Consider the following 17,878-nt stretch of genomic DNA (forward strand, 5'->3'; position numbering starts at 1 on the left):
TATTTAACAAACTTCTTTTTTGAACACTTTGCACATCTTCTCTCCCCACCACTCTCAAGTATCAGTGAATCCATACAGATAGTTTGTCAAACTACAATCTCTCTTACCCTGGAGGAGGGTCTGTATCATCCAACCAGAAGTAATGTTATTACACAACAGTTGCCGATGTGTGGTAGATCACCTATGGGTTCATTATTTGGACACTTGATCTGAAAGCTCTTCCTCAAGTTGCTTTGAAAGCGAAGTACATTTTCTGGATATATTTGAAGACATCAAAGTAGAAAAGCCGTTCTCTGCTTACTCCCTTCCATCAACGCCACCTCAGTTACCCACATGGTGGCAGTCTTTATATTTGGATTCTCCATCTGACTGACCCACTTCAGTTATCGGAAGGGTGAAAATGAGAGTGAAACATAAAGGGACTGGGAATTTTACTCAACTTTAGATCAATTCTTTTGGATGAAGCAAAGTGAGGCTTTTGTATTGTGCTCTTTTGCTTCATAATATTTTTTACTTTCTGGCTGCACTTTCAGGAGGGACATGAGTACCCTCATTTTGTCATTTATGCCCCAGTGTATGCTGGAAGCTCAAACTCAAGTCTGGTTTGTAACCTATTCACACAACCAACTTAGGTGTAAGCTGTTCGGTTTCTGTCACCAGCTGTGAGGTGCTTGCACGGGGATATCTTGGAAGAAGACCTTTTCTAGGACTAGATCTGCATTTCTGGCTTAAATTATTGAAACGAGTGGGAAGTTGTGTGTGGATTCTGAAATGAGAAGGGGAGTGGGGGGAAACAAAGCATAAGTCTTGTGTTGCATTCTGTGCAACTGCCTTGTTCCTTCTCTGCTCCCTGAAAAACAAGGCCTAGCCATAAAGAGAGAGTAGCCAAGCAATGCTGAGGATTCCCCTGAGAAGAGCTGGAAGGCGATTCTACTGCTTGCCTGTTGCAGCTGTCATCCAACCGGAGCCTCCCATAAAAAATCTGGTTCATGAGCTGCTGTGAAAACCAACGCTTAAAAAACTCTGAATTCAGTGATACTTAGTAATAATCCTTCTGTTTTTATGTAGATTTGATATCTAGATATATAGTTCCTTATTTCTTTGATAGTGTTTATATGGTTTTGTCATGGCCTTTGTCTAGTACAATAAAGCTTATCTACATCTAGTAATAATCCAAAGGCTCAAGCAGCAACACACAAAACCAGCTAGGGCCTATGGACACTTCGTTCTTTGCAAAGACACAGTAAATTGTTTCACGAGTCAGAGGAAGTGAATCATCCCAGGGACAAGGGTGAATGTTCACAGAGTCTTAGGGTTCTATATGGATAGATTTGAGAGCAAGAGCAAAAGTTCTTACTGCGTTTCTGTTAGGGAACGGAAATGCCTGCACCTGCCATTTTCAGAGGACTGAATGGTTCCATTGTCACCCACCTGAATCACACTTGAAAGCTGCAGCATTAAGAGAAGACTTCCAAGTCTGAGTAAGACTAGCTAATTAATTCCCAAAAGAGAGTTTTCATACCACCTCAAAGACTTTTCAAAGTGGCCCCTACCTTCGGCTGCTATACAAGTGAAGATGAATCAAGGAATGTAGATGCATGTGTAAATATATCCGCACACATCTTCAGCCTTTTTCGGCCCAGGACTCGCTTTTTTACTGTATCCTGTGACACTGTCAATCTTTGGCCCCATATGCATGCATGTTCAAACTGCGTCATTAGCTGTAAAGGAGAAAGAATTCTTGCAGAAGAGGGAAGGAGGTGTGGCATCTGCAACTATATTGGTATTAAAGGTTAAATAGTTTTGCCTTCCTTTGCATTTGGTCTCTCCAAGTCTTTCTGTTTTCCCTTTTCCTCTCCACTTAAAACCAAAAGGGTGCTGAGGTCACTGCTGTGAGACCCAGCAGCTAAAGCCCATTGCCTTTGAAAGTCTTATCACCCTTGGGGGATTCCTGTCCCTTTGCCAAAGGAGAATGAGCACCTCTGTCTGCCTTGGGAGAGCTGTCCCAGTCCCCACTCTTGCCAGGAAGGTATGCACAGACCTTCACAATACATTGCAAATCACAATACATTGCATATCACAATACATTGTAATACATTGCATATTGTGGAACCTCAGGGCTGAGGGCCAAATGTGGCCCTCCAGGCCTCTATAGCTGCCCCTCTCCAGGTCAAACCCTTCACTTTCTCCACTCCATCCCCTCCTTGAGTTCTTTTGCCTGGCTGGAGTAGGTATTGTGTCCATTTCACAGACAAATAAGTCTTGGACCTAGGGTATTTTCTGGGTAAAGCCTCCTGCAGCTGCTGTTAGCTTCTATGAGCCACACTTCCCAAAATAGGACTTGAAAGCACTCTTCAAATAAAGGCTGTGCTTAGGGGGGGGACTGGCACCAGAACTCTTCAAATGATGGACACACAAAGAAGAGCTTGCTAGATCAGGACAGTGGCCCGTCAAGTGCACCATCCCATTATCACAATGCCCAATGGGAAGTCCACAAGCAGGACTGTGTAAGAGCCCTCCCCCATCCTCCAGCTTCCCAACAGTGGAGGAAGGTAGCCTTATCCACCACAAATTTATCTAAACCTATTTGAATACCACTTGAAGAGCTGGAGAGGAGGCAGAACTTGGCAAAGCCAAGAGAGAAAGCTGCTTTTGCTGCTTTAAAAGGATACCCTTGGCCCACCATAAGGGGCACTATAAAGGGACACACCCACCTATAATGCCCTAATGCATAGTAAAATCACTGTTCCTGGGACTGCCAGGGGCACGGGATGGAATGATACCTAATCTGCAGCCCTATGCACACATACTTGGGAGGCAAATCCCATGAAATTTAGCATGGTTACTGCTGAGTATGCACAGGATCCAACTGCACAATTGCACTTTCTTAGCGCACTAAGAAAACCAATTTTCAAGATCCTTGTCAGGTTGCAAGGTGAGGAGGGAGGTCGGCGGCATTTTCTGTTTTGCCTCATGCGGCAAAACCTCTTGGGCTGGTCCTGGGCTAGATGCCTACATTATAGTTGAAATCCACTGTAGTCAGGCATATTGAAGCCCACTGAAATCAACGGATTTACATATATAAGCCTCAACAAGTGAGGCCTTGACCTGCACCTGTTCAGAGCGTCAGCCAGCCATGCCCTGCTCCTATGTAACCCATTCCGTTTCACATCCTTTTTAGCTTTCTCTCTGCTCAACAGACACCAGAAAAGTGCACTAGGACAACGTAAACACCATACATTTAAAGCGCCCCCCCCCAAAAAAAAGAATCCTAGGAACCGTACTTTATTCTTCAAAGAACTACAATTCCAGCACCCTTACCAAACTCTAGTTCCCATGATTCCTAGCCCCCCCCCCCGGCTTTTTTGGAGGGGAAATGTGCTTTAAATGAATGTTGTGTATATGCAACCTTAAGTTAACCCCGTGTCATCCTCCAGAAGCTGGAAAGTGTCTCTTTAATGCAGGGAACATCCTGCCTTCATGTGAAGTCACAGTACTACCTTGCAGGGTGAGGTCCACAAGGAAGGAGGCTCCCCACTTCAGAAAGTCACCCTCCAACTTGTGAGGGGAGGAGATAGCAACAGGGGGGAGAGTTATTGCACTTTTCCCTGCTGCTTCCCTCACCCCCTTGGGTGCTTGAAGAGGGCAATTGGTACTCACTAAAAGTGGCTGACCACCCTAGGTATCCTCGGAGGCCCCAGTTTGAGGGGGGTTTGTTTGAGGACTCTATAAAATATCCCAGGATATGTCTATCATACACATATACTTGCTCAAAAGGAAAACCAGTGAGGGAACATAATATATATATTTACAATAAAACGACTGTAGAATCAGAAGGTGAGAGAGAAAGAGCCTCAGTGGTACAGACAAACATTCTCTTTATTAAGCTACACATGAATTTTTTTTCCATTAGTCAGAGAAAGAAATTGGCAGTGTCTAATAAGATCACAGAAACCTCACCGATTGGTAATAGAAAGGCTTAGAAAGACCTGGCGCTTTTTAGAATGAATATATATATATATATATATATATATATATATATATGCTCGTGTGTGTGTGTGTGCATGTGTGTGATTATATATATATATATATATATATATATATATATATATATATGAATTTCTCTTTATTTTAGTCTGTTTTTTAGACAGGTGCAGTTGGCTTTTTCCAGCAAAGGTACCTCTTAAAAGTGAAACCGTGAAGACATCTGATCGCTAACCAAAAAGTAGATATGACAAAGGGTCATGAAAATGGTGGCTTTTTAAATAATGTAAACACTACATTCGATTTTTGTTTTTGTTTTACTTTTTTTGGTGGTTTTTTTCTGGTGTATTTTTTATTTTTTTTTTAAGAGAGTATTTTATTTTTTTCTTTGTTTTTTGTATTTTTCCCCCTTTTGTTTTTGCAGCACAAACACCCCCACATGAGAGAAAGAGAGAAAACACCATTCACTAAAAGGAAGGATTGTAAGGGCAAGGGTGCGAGGGAGGAAGAGGAAGCAGCATGAAAAAAAAAGTATTCACAGGGAAGCATGGTGGGGGATTAAAAATGAGAATGGAACAACAAAAATAATGCCCTCTCAATTTAAACTAACCCACTTAAAAAAAAGAAATTAAACAGAAAAAGGAAAGGACATTGGTAATGCATAACACAGTGTCATTCAGAAGGGAAAAAAGTCAAAGACAAGAGCATTTAGGGAGGCCAAAGACAGCTGTGCTTATTATTATTATTTTTAAAAATACAAATCCAGAGAGTGAACGAGACAATTCAGAACAGTGAATCATTATTAAACGAGAAAGTTAAAGAGACATCCCTCTCTGCTTGCCTGGCCCACTCTGAAGGCAGGTGTGTCGGATCATCGTGTAGACAAGAGGCTTTTGGGGAGAGAACGCTTTCTTGGAGCGGGCAACAATTAGTACAGCAACGATTAAAATACAAAGAGCCACTAACAATTCCCACTGGGATTCTGTTGCTGACAATCTTTTTGCACCTAAATGTTACCACCTACAAGGTCATGGCTAAGGTGAGTGAGATGCAAGGGCAAAGGAAGGGACTTGCCTCCATTATCCCATCCCCCCTGAGCAAAAAGCAGCACCTGTAATAGTAGAACGGGAGAGGGAAACTGGGAGGCCCATAACTCCTCCGTTTTGTTTTATTTTTTATTTTGCTGCATTTCCCACAGATGTAGGGTGCCTTGTTGGCTGGGCAAGCCGTTCCTGAACTTTCTTGGCTGATCCCCAATAGCTGGCAACCCTCTATATGAAAGGTTGTTGGGGTCTGCGTCTTAATGGCCATTAGAATCTGCCAAGATTTAAGATGGCGGTTTGTATGGGTCCGACTTCTGCTTGCTCAAAGGTTTCACCCTACCAGTGCCAACAAGCAACCGGAACCAAGTCCAATAGAAAATGTCTCTCTTAGAATGGGTTCACAATGCCATTGTGTGTGTGTGTGTGTGTGTGTGTGTGTATTTATAGATCTCTGTGTTTTGTGTGTGTGTTTTAAATAAAGCAAGAGGGGAATTGGGGGCGGGGAGAGACCTTTCTGTTCTTTTCTTTCTTAACAAAATCCGTAAGGAAGTCAAATCTTTAATTTCTCTTCTTTACCCTTTCATCATCATCATTAAAAAATTCTCTTTTTGTTTGTCTTAGGTTCTAAATGTAAAGACTAGTCTAAAACCAGGTTTTACACAGCAAACCTACAGAAGTGCACAGCCACCATTCCAAAAATTCAGGACATCAGACACTGAGGCGATATGGAAGGCTGTGTGTCTTTATATAAAGGCTCAAAGTTCATGCTACTAGTGAAGAGGATCCGTGCTGGAGAATCAGAAATGGAGAGTTGGGGGTGGGGGGCCCACAGGAGGCCTGGTCTGAACATAAATATCGGATGGATGGGAGCACGGAGACCCAGAATCAAATATATTAGAAAAGGAGTAATCCTCCAAATAAAAGCTGTACTTAAATTGCGATAAAGGATGGGGGATGTTCTCCCCACCATCTCTCCTGCATAAAGAGCTTGAGCACGGACTGTTTGTGAGAGAGGGGGAATTCTTCCACCTGACCTGCGGGGCATAGGAGGGATGCTATCTCAGGTACAACTTTCAAATTGCTGATAGAAATTCCCTTTGCCAGTCTCCCATGCTGGTTTAAAGAAGCAGAGACAGAAGAAGGCCTCTTTCTTTATACTCCTGAAGGATTATATATATAAACATGGTCAACGAAGGGTGCTGGCCTGTCACCTCTATTCTAACCCTATTCTGTTTCTTTCTCCCCGCAAGCTCCCCCTCAGTTTCCCCCCTTTTAATAGGTTTTAACTACTCCATAGCTGAACGGAACTGAGGATCCCTGAAAGCTCAGCGGCCCTGTGGCAAATGATGCATTGCAGCAGCAACTTAAATGGTGGTACATCTTTTTAAAAAATCCACAGGAACTGGGCAGGGGAAGCCATCCTTCCCCGCTCATACCCTAAAGCACCCTATGCACAAAGGAGTCTTAAAAAAAATAATATTACCACTTTTTTTCTTTTCTTTTTTTAAGAAAGTTGATTCCTTTTAAAACTCACGTAGTATCTTATGCTATGTGGACGGCGAGTTTAGAAAAATTCAGAGTATGGTCTTTTTTCTTTCTTGTTGTTTTCCAAAAGCATCTTTTGCAATGAATTACCTGCCATGACTAGTGGGGGCTTACTCCCAAGTCAACAGGTATAGGCTTGCAGGCAACGTTACTTTAGCAGAAAGGAAGGATTTTAAGGTGATGTCAGGGGCATCAGTGCTCTTCTGAGGCAAACTAAAATAAATAAATAAAAGGAAAAGGAAAAATGTTTTTATATAAAAGTTTTCATTATGCCTTTTTATTTACCAACTTGCATGATTCATCATCATCATCATTATTATTATTGTGTTTGTGTTTGCATGTGTGTGTGTGAGAGAGACTCATATTTTGTTTTGCCTTTTTTTCAAATATTTTATTTTATTTTCCTCTCGCTGTGATTGTTTCCAAATAAGTTGCTTGCTATACAGGATGGGATGGAGAAAAGGGAGAGGGGTCAGTATAAGCCGCAGCCTCGGAGGTTGTTGGCAATGATGATGTCGGTGACGGCATCGAATACCACCTGGATGTTACCCGTGTCTGTCGCACATGTCATGTGACAGTAAATCTCCTTGTTGGGCGAGCGGTTTTTGCTTTCAAATTGTGCTTGGATATAGGCTGCAGCATCTTCATATGTGTTGGGACCTGCATAGAGAGGGAGGGAGGGGTAGGAGACATTTTAAAAAATAAAAAATAACGTTATAAAAATAAAAATACAAAACTCAGCACAAGTTTAGATGGTAGCTATAAAATAAGAACAGGAGAAGAGCCTCACTACTCAATCAGGTCAAATGCTTATCAAGTCCAGCATCCTGTTCTCACAGTGGCCAACCAGATGGAAAGCCTGCAAGCAGGACTTCTCAATGGACTGCAAGCAAAATTTATTCACGGGAATGATGACTAATACCAACCAAACATACTCCTCTGTGCATACAGATCTTAGAACTTCGGAAACGGCCTCAAAAAAGGTCAGATCTCATAGTGGTCAACCAGATGCCTGAGGGAACTCATGAGTGAGCCCTCTCCTCACTGGTATTCTAGAAGTAGGATTCGTAAGGATGTGGGAAATAAAGTTATTGGAAATGTGATCTGATGCTAATCTGGGAATTGGGCTCTGAATTTCCTGAAATTTCCTATTTTCCTGAAAGCAGCTTTGTTTGCCAAATCCACTTCCAGATCAATCTGAGGTGAGTCCACTAAATTAGGTGGATCTGAACCATTTCTCCCTAATCTGAATGCATATTTGAAACACCCACCCACCCCCCTAGTATATGTTAAGGCTCAATGATCACTCATTTTCTTGACATGCTAGTTTTTAAAAATATATATTAATAATACTGGGAGTGTTTGCATGTTGGGGTGGGGGGCTTTCAAACATGCAACCCCCCCACTTGCCCTGTGAAATGGCACAGCCTGGCAGATGCTGCCTTGTGTGATTAGTCTGATGCTTTTTTTCTGCTCATAGACGGACACTTCCTTCCCACTGATGAGAATCTGCCAACTCTCTGTGACATCATGGTAGCTCAGCTGATGCCTCGGGCAGAAAACAGGAAGGCAATCAGCCAGAGTATGTAGTCTGTTTTCTAGGAGAGTTATCTCTCAGGCAGGACTGGATCAAATATCTCCTGGTTTACACTTGGGGTTTCAGCAGACTCTGCTCCATGGGTCAGTCTGTTGTTTTTCGTTTGCTCCACAGCTGGATCTTGAGCACCTCAGGCGCTGCCATTACATACCTGTATATTCAGGGAAGCAGATGGTCAGAGGTGATTTCTTGATCTTCTCACCAAACAGGTCTTTCTTGTTGAGGAAGAGAATGATGGAGGTGTCAATGAAGAATTTGTTGTTACAGATGGAATCGAAGAGCATTAGAGACTCATGCATGCGGTTCTATGGCAAGGCACATATAGGAAGAGAAGAGAAGAAAGACAAAGAACGAGAGAGAGAGAAACAGAGAGAAAGAAACAGAAAGTTAGGATTAGAGAAGGAGAATAGTTACCAAACCAGCAACTGAGAAATGATCAAAGATCCACGTGTACCGAAAACCCAAAGAGTTACATATCATGAAGAAGTGAAGTCAAGAAAATGGGTGGTGTTACGATGTCTTCAGCACCTATTCTCCACCTAGCTTTTCTGTGTCATTTAGACAAAGCTCTCCTGGAAAGATATGTCCATGAGAATTACAGAGAAACAACAGTTGCCATATCTGTCAATTAGGATCAGCTTAAAAAAAAGCCTTTCCCAACCTGTTGGCCTCCAGATGCTTTGGGCTACAATAGCCATCAGTCCCAGCCAAGATGGCTGCATGATGTTCGGGCTGATAGGAATTTTGTAGTCCAAAACACCATACCCTCCAAGTGTCCCTGTTGTCCAGGGACAGTACCGTATTTACAGAAGCCACCCCACTTTTCCTTAGGACATCCCTATTTTCAGCGGAGCAATGTTGGAGGGCATGACACACCTGTAGGGCAAGTAGGCCGGCCAGAGAAGGCAGAGCGAAAACATCTCAGAGCAATGAGCTCTTAGAACCCTTTATGATGGTTGGTTGTTAAAGAAACAAACCAAAAGGGCTGAGCCTTAGGTGGAGAGGACAGAGAAAAGATATTGCTGAGGTACATGGGAAAATGTCCCGTTTCATTCTGATTTGTTTACAAGGAGATTAGATGATGTTGGCTATTTAATGAGCATTCAGTCTGATTTGTTTTCAGGGAGGTTAGATGGGAGTGGGTCAAAGGAAGGGTTATCAGTACACTTTCCAAGGCACTTCACCATCCTTTTCCTTATTGCAAAAACCCACTCTTTGGGGGAAGCAGGTTTGTTGTGCAAAACAACCCAATCAGCTATAATGAAAGAAAACTGAATTTGCCAGTGTGTGATTGGATCCCACCTGAAAGCAGGGCCAGTCTGGAAGCATCAGACTGGCTCAACATGGTGTGCAGGAGGTGTTGCACAGAAATCATTAAAACTTAGGCTAGGACAGTTTAAATACTTTAAAGCATAGAAGTATTTTATAACTTTTTATACATTTTTATACTTTATAATGGTATAAAAATGTATAAAAAGTTATAAAATAGCATCTTAGAAAGAGTATAAACCATTTTAAAAATGGTCCATAGCTTTCGGGAATTTCACACACAAAAATTAACCACTGAAATCTTCCCCAATCTGGTGCCCTCCCTAGGTTTTGGACTACCACGGCCACCAGCCGAAGTCAGCTGATGGAGTTGTAATTCAAAACATACAGAGGGCACCAGATTAGGAAGTGCTGCTCTTTGAAATACATGAGCTTTTAAAAGCCTTCTGAAGATCTTTATAGCAAGGATCAAAAGTGCATTTTGCTGGAGGCCCAGTTATGGAGCTCCCTTCGAGTTCCAGTACATAACACTGAAGATGATCAGTATTGACATCTCAAAAAACCACAGCAGCACAGAGTCTCCACCTGACTTTCCCCATCCAAGCCTTAGTGTCACCACTTGCATATTTCCCAAAAAGATGATGCAGATTGGCATAAAACATGCATGTCCAAAGCGAGATAAATGTTCTTATATGGTCACAGACCCAGCATAAATAAATTAATACACCAAAATAATACAATTTCCAACACACACTGAGTTAAGAAATATGATACTTAGAACCAAACAAAGACAAAATTAAATCAACAAAACCCCTTTATGGTCTTTGCAGCAGAAAGTAGAAACCCACCAACTGTTTCCAATATTATCTTGTTCATGTTAGTTAATAACCATCCAAAAGTCCTTCTTGAGTTTCCCATTTTTTCGTATTCTTTTTCAGGGCACTTGAGAGAGTCTTTAGACTTTCTTTATTGTTTGGATGAATGAAGGGTTGAGCTTAATTTATTGTTACAAAACAATAATATTGTTTCCACAAAACATTTCCTTAGTGCTTCACAGCTTTCCTGGCTGCCTGCACTTCCTGATTTAGAAAAGCTCTGGGGGGAAAGTTATGCTATCTCCCTGGAGCATTAACTGAAACATTTGATGACAGGAAAGATGGCTAACAAGTAGAAATAGGGAAGAAATTTGATTAACTTCACATTTAGAGGTGAACCTACTTAATTCACACTTTCTGAAATAACACACAAACCAAAATAGAGCCAATCTTCAAAATGGACACTTCTCTGAATTCTACAATGCAGTTCTCCAGCCAAGTAAGGACACTTCCCAAAATTAACATACCCTGTTATTAGTGCTGGGGAAGGAGAGGGCATATACTAGGCCAGAGGAGAAGCGGTCACATACTGCTGGAGTGAGAGTCCTATAGCATGGAACTGTGCTCTTCCTGGGTGGGTGATGGCGGGTGAATACTTGTCCCAGGTAACAACTGAGGGTGGGTTAAGCCTGATCTTGTTGTACAGCAGGTATCTCCCAGTTTGATGTTTCTTGGCATTGACTGATAGAAAACCTGTTAGTTTTGAATAGCTGGCTGTGTGAGAGTATACTTGTCTCTGGTATGCGTCTGGGAAATGAGGGGGTGGGTAGGAATGGGGTGCCTATTTCCAACCCACTGATCATGGGGAACAGGGCTTACCCTCTGCCTGCCACCTCTTGTGGGGTGGACATTGGCTTTAAGCCCTGTAGCCATAAGAGAAGCCTTGTTGAATCAGAGGAAAGGGATATTGTTCTTGGAATTTCAGAACATAAGAAGAGCTCTACTAGATCAGGCCTAAGGTGTATCGAATCAAGCAATCTGTTCTCACAGTGCCCAACCAGATGCCTCTGGGAAGCCTGCAAGCAGGACAAGAGTGCAGCAGCACTCTTCTTCACCTGCAATTCCTGGCAACTGGTTTTCAGAGCCACTGATAACCTTACCCATCATGAATTTGTCTAATCCCCTTTTAAAGTCATGCAAGTTAGTGGCCATCGCTATCTCTTGCGCGAGCAAATTCCATAGTTTAGCGACGGAGAACACTTCCTTTTGTCTGTCCTGAATCTTCCAATATTCAGCTTCATTGGATGACGGCCCTGAGTTCTAGTATTATGAGGGATGGAGCAAAACTTCTTATCCTTTCTGCAACTATACTATGCAGAATTCTATCTGCCTCTATCTGCCTTCTATCACATGTTCCCAAAGAGACAGGACAGACTTTCATCGTTTTCCTAAACTAAGCTGGCACCAACACCTTCTAGTGCACAGCAGATGGAAAAAGAAGTCTGCAAATCACATGGCTACCCTAAAGTTAGTCTTTGCTGGCTCTCAAAGAGGCATTGCCCTCAAGGGAAGCATGTCTGTGTCAGGGTTGAGCCCGAGAGAGAGTTTTAAAGGGGCCTCTTTGACCTCCTGTTCCTTTGAACAGCTGGGCCATTTGGCTTCCCTACTGCATCGCAATTAAACATCCCTGCATTAATTGGAAGAAGAGTACATTGCAACAGTTCTGGCTATTAAAACCTGCCGAAAGTCAAACGCAAACCACCTCATAAAACAATTTGCCAAGTCAGAACTAGGAAATGGGATTCAGATAGTGTACTGGGAATTGACTGTCCAGAAACCCCATAAATGATACTTGTTACACAGAGAATTTCCTGCTTTCCTGCTTTGTTTTGAGTGCCACCATGTATTAATGGCTGGGGATCTTATGTAGGAAAAGAGCTTGTTACAGAAGCAGGTTGGCTGACTGGTGACTGCATCTTGTGTAAGATAATGACTTTCAGGCACAAAGCAATCTCCCCATTGGAAGAATGGTTTGCGATGGTGCGATGACGAGAATATGGCAGAAAAAGGGGAAAGCCTTGCAGGCCTTTACATGAGCAGGATTTAGGTATGTAGAGCTTGTCTACAGAAGTCTCTTCAACATGAGGCCCTCTAGATATTTTGGGCTACAACTCCCATTAGTCCCAGTCAGTGTTGCCCATCAGCCACCATCCAGTAATTAATCTAATCCAGGGATAGCCAACATGGAGCTGCCCAAATGTTGCTGGACCATCCCTGACCATTGGCCATGCTGGTTGGGGCTGATGGGAGTTGGTATCCCATCTAGAGGGCATCATGTTGGTTGTCGCTGATCTAACCCTTTCAAAAAGACACATGCAGCACAGCCCTCTCAACTCCAATGTTAGTTCCAATGTGGTCAACAGAGTCCCAAGTAAGCATACTTAAGGTTGCAGCTTTACTCCATCATTTTGCAACTGTGCAGAGAGTGTCTACGCACACACAATATGTACGTCCATTGGCTTTGTTCAGAACTTTAGCTGAAAGTGTAGTCATTGGGAGTCACCAACTCAGTACAGTAGTCACCAACCCAGTTCCTTACCCCATGCATCCACTCAATGTGCAAAAAGGATGAAACATTCAACTTACCATGGAGGAATCCTCACTGGGCAGAAATTTCCTTATGTAGAAACATGTATTATGCCACTCACAAACCTATTTACAGCCCTGTTGCATCAGGCCAAAGGCCCATCTAGTCCTACATGTTGTTCTCATAGCAGTCAATGAGATGCCTATGGGAAGCCCATAAGTAGGACCTGAGTGCCACAGTGCTCTTTAACCTCTGATTCTTAGCATACTGCCCTTGGCAGTGGAGGCAGATCAACATCACTAGTAGCCACTGATAGCCTTATCGGCCACAAATTTGTCTAATCCTCTTTTAAAACCATCCAAGTGGGTGGCTATTGCTACAACTTGGTTTTGGGCATTCTCTAGTTTTACCTATGCACCATGTGAAACAGGACCTCTTTTCACCCATAACAGACAAAACTGTTAATCATTCTGCGATTTCCTTGAGGCTTTCTCAGAAGAGGAAAACCCAATAAAATATCTCAAACGCTAGAAAAGAGCTGGCATTTTATTAACATTTGGTAACTAATAAATACATTACTGACAGCCAATAAATTATTACAATAAGAATCAAAAGACCTATTAAATCAACAGACAGTCATTCGCACTCCATACAAAATGACAGTTAATAATGGTTCAGAACAATCAAATGTGCAAAAAAATTAAAAACAAAATTCAGCAACTAACCAGCAAAGAAAAAGTAGGATTTAGCAAGCATCAAGGGCCCTTCAAAATTTTTGTATTTATTTATTTAAAGCATTTCCCTAAAAAATAAAAAAATCTACTGTGGGGGAAAGAAGGGTGGGAGGCCAATGACGACCAAGTGTAAAGATGGTTGGAATGCAAGTTTAAAGAATATAGCTGAATTGTTACATTAGGACAAGGGCAAAATGGTTTGTGCCAATCTAGTGATGCATGCACACAAGAAGCAGGCTTTTCAAAGTGTATAACTAGCCTAGCCTTCCCCAACCTTTGGATTTTGTGGACTACAACTCCCGTCAGCCCTAGCATCATATAGCAGTGCTGGATGGAGACAGTGGTAGTTGTAGTCCAAAGCATCTGGAGTGGACCAACCAGGTTGGTGGATGTTGTCCTAACTGGATGATGAACTGTGTCTGCAAACTTTGCATGTGGGTCATCCCCCAATACTGTTGCCAGGGGTGCATGTGTGCAACCAGGGTCAAAAATTGGGCAACCCACCAGTTTAGGCCCTCCCCCCACATCAAACAACTGATAGGTGCCATGGCTGATTTTCTGACAGGGAATGCATCTGCAGACAGTGGGACTGAAGTCTTGGCTTGAAAACCTACTTCAAGGTGCAACCCAGAGTGCACCCTGAAGGGTTTATATCAGGGATGGGGAACCTTAGGCCTCTCCATCCAGCACTCAATACTCTCTCCAGGCCACACCCACTTCCACTCAGGAAACACCCCTCACTGGCCCTGCTACACACTCTCTTTGAATGCTTTTGATCGGCTGTAGTGTGACTTAATATAATGTCTCTAGCTTGGCAGGATGAAGGACGGAAATTGTGTGTGTGAGAGAGTGGAAATCTCTGGCATGTGTGGCTTCAATAAGCTGAAGGTAAAACTCATACCTGTTAGTCTGGCTACTTTGGCCTCTGGCCACACCTTTGGCACATGACCCCTCAGACAGGAATGTGTCCCTCAAGCTAAGAACGCTTCCTTACCCTACCCTTGGTTCCCTCTTTGGAGGAGTCTATAGTGAAATAAATGAGTGAGGACTGAATGAATGAATATCAAGAATCTCTCCAAGCCACAAAGCAAAATCTAAGAGAAGAACAAAGTACAGTCATACATTGGTTTTCGAACAGCTTAGTTCGCAAACGTTTTGGCTACCGAACACCGCAAACCCGGAAGTGACTGTTCCAGAGCTTCCTGCAGCCAATCAGAAGCCGCACTTTGTTTTCCGAATGTTTTGGAAGTTGAACAGACTTCCGGAACAGATTCCGTTCGACTTCCAAGGTACAACTGTAGTGTGAAAAACACACACGTCTACTTTATTACCCTGGCTGTCATCTTGCAAACGATGGGTTGTAAAACGGAAACAAATATACAGAGAAGAAAATAATTGTAAGAGGGAAATCCTCTGTATTGGGTGGCGGGGAGAGACACTTTCAAAATCAACTAATTAAGGCTAAGATGCAGAACCATAAACCCATGGTAGGGGCACTGCAAAACATACGGATTCCCAGAAGAGTGGGAGGGACGGGGTTGGGTGGGGGGGACAGGCTGTCCCAAGTTCTTCAGCAGTTGCAGCAGTCTTATTTATGTGCTGCACATAAAACCTAGGGTTCACAGCCAACCCCCCCCCTTATGCATCAAGGCAGATGTGTGTATGTAGAAACAGGCTTCCACGTGCATAAATGGCACGGTGCACAGTTGGTACACATCAAAATGGTTGGGCACATCTTCTGTTGCCAAAGGGAAAGTGCTGCTCTGCCCCAGAGACTCTAGCTCAACAGTCAAGCACCTGCTCTGCATGCCAAAGATCCCAAGTTCCTGGCATTTCACCTGCTTCTCATGAGTAAGCATTCTCTCTGAAAAGGACCCTGGAGAGCCAATAGCAGCCAGAGGAGCAACTAGAGGTGGAGGAGGAATTCAAGTTTGCTTGCATTTTAATGAGAAACTATCTAATTCACACTTTCTGAAACAATATGCGTTTGGAAACATGGATATTCTTAGAGATTGGCGTGTCTCCAAATGTTGCGATTCAGTTCTCCAACCAAAAAATATTTTTAAAATGCACAGTTTAAGGGAAAACATGCATAAAAATGCATCTATTAGTGAAAATAACATGAAAAACCAATTATATTAAGGGAATCATTTGCAAAAGTGTGTGTATTAGTCAAAACTGCACACATAAATATACTTATTGGGAGAAATTTGTACTGTGCCGACGAATTTTCATTAGGATTTGTTTTTTTAAATCTCAAATTGCTGCAGAAATGTGGAGAACTGAATTTGAGATGGGGAAAAAATGAAAAATGTAAGAGAACAGAAATGGACAGATTCCTCCATCCCTAACTTCAACACTGGTGATGGAGCAGCTTCTTCCACCACACTTTGAAAGCAGCTTAGGGAACCCAGGGCGGGCTTCAAGACACGGAGCTCTGTCCTTCAGTACCTCATGGCTGCCCCTGTGGCAGACGCCACACCCTGTTTAGTGGCAGGGTCGACCCTGGCCCTAGTCTATTTCACTTATATAGGACCCTGCTTCCCTGGAACACAAGGGAAGTTACAATGGAGATCTTGCATCTAGGCACTAACCACAACTAGGCTTGCTTAGCTTCAACAAGGTTGCTGCATCAGGCTCCTCCAAGTCATAATCAAAACTGCAGGTTGCTGAGTTGGCTCACTAAAAAAAGAAAGATAAAAAGAAATCCAAAAGCTGCAGCTTGGCGATCCCTTTGGTTACGATAACCGAAGAAAGGTCACAAAGGAATGAGCAAGCTTTTGACTTCAGAAAGGCTCTTTGGCCCCCATCCTAGACACACGTAAACCCACTGAACTCAATGCAGCTTATTTCTGCATAGACCGATAGAGGATTTTTTTTTGTTTTGTTTTGCTTCACCTCCAGAATGATTAGGAATTGCTGGGGACACATGAGGCCACCACCTTGCTGAAGCTAAGCAGTGCTTGGGGGTGACTGCATGTATCCCACCTGGGGCTCCAGGACTGAAGAAAGGTGAGCTAAGAGCAAATTCAGAAGATTGCGCGCTGCTCTGCACAGTTGTCCTTTGTGACCATTCACTGGGTTTCAATAAAGGGATTACCTTGCTATTACTACAGATGTGGTGCTATGTCAATTTCACACATTAAGATGAACGTAACTGAGCAGACCAGGCACCAGGAGACAGCTTTGTCAGGCAGCTGCCAATGGCAGAACGATGCCTCCAAGGCCCTGACGTAGCATTGCTCTGGAGCTGGATACAACCCTAAGTCTTTAGACAATTCATACAACTCTTGTTTTCCAGTTTTGCCTTTGGCTTAGTAGATTTTTTTTTTTACTGCACTTCTTATGGTTTATCAAACTAATCCTATGTTTTAGCAATGTTATTAGAATTGGATGATTGATTTTAACACTGGGAACTCTTTGCTCCAATCTAACCTAAGAAGAAGGTGTTTATAAGGCTGCAGAGATTCTACAATTATTCTCAACAGCCTTCCCCCTAAAGAAGACTTAATAGTGTTTTGTTTTGTTTTGTTTTTGTTTTTTAAAAAAATCACAGCTTGGAAATTGCTGGTCACTGCCATGCTAAGGCCTTGAATACTGCCAAAACTTTCTTTTCTGCAATCAGCTGGAAACAGAATTAAAACAGTGGTTCAAGATGGCAAGGAAAACTTTTTTTTATCCTTCCAGTACCAAACACAGGTGGTATGTGCCGACAGGACAGTAGTTAAATGAGGTTGCTGAGAAACAAGAGGGGTGTATGTGTGTAAGAATGCTTGGAGGAATCCCAAGGTTTGCAGTGCCCTGTATCATCATAATAATAATAATAATAATAATAATAATAATAATAATAATAATAATACAAACTAAAGTGGCAACTCTCCAACAGAAAGCAGCTCAATGAAGAATGATCATGAGCACTAAGCACGGGTCATCACAGGATGCTCTGTTTCTCCAGAATGGCTGGTTGGGGCCCTAAAATTTCCTTTTAGGAGGAAGGATACAATGCAACATTTCATACAGGCCCCACTCGTTTCTACCCAGTAATACCATCCCATGACTAAGATCTTTCTTTAATATTTATCCACCCACCCGCCATCCCCATTTTTCTAAATAAAAAAGCCACACAGGTCATAGCCTTTCCTAGGAAAGGTGCTTCAGTCCTCTGGTAAGTGGCTAACTCATAAGGCAGCAGTGGGGAACCTTAGGCCTGAGGGGTGTGTGTCAAAAGCCTCTCAGTCTGGTCCTCAAGACTCTCCCCAGACTCTCCCCAGGCTTCATCTGGCATACCACCTTTTTTTCCAGGC

The 17,878-nt window shown here is 42.8% G+C and overlaps 1 protein-coding gene across 1 annotated transcript in view; it reads right to left on the minus strand.

The window, feature by feature from the left end:
* Positions 1–7,007: 7,007 nt before the first annotated feature.
* Positions 7,008–17,878, minus strand: part of GNAO1 (G protein subunit alpha o1) — a 162,890-nt gene continuing 152,019 nt past the window's right edge. The window contains exons 7-8 of the mRNA XM_082232380.1: positions 8,321–8,474; positions 7,008–7,232 (exon numbers count right to left, since the gene is read on the minus strand). Of these exons, the coding sequence (XP_082088506.1) occupies positions 7,045–7,232; positions 8,321–8,474 (342 nt within the window). The 3' untranslated portion in view covers positions 7,008–7,044. The remainder of the gene's footprint in view (positions 7,233–8,320; positions 8,475–17,878) is intronic.

Source organism: Podarcis vaucheri (assembly GCF_965113315.1).
Source record: "Podarcis vaucheri genome assembly, chromosome: 7".
In the NCBI taxonomy this organism is placed as follows: domain Eukaryota; kingdom Metazoa; phylum Chordata; class Lepidosauria; order Squamata; family Lacertidae; genus Podarcis; species Podarcis vaucheri.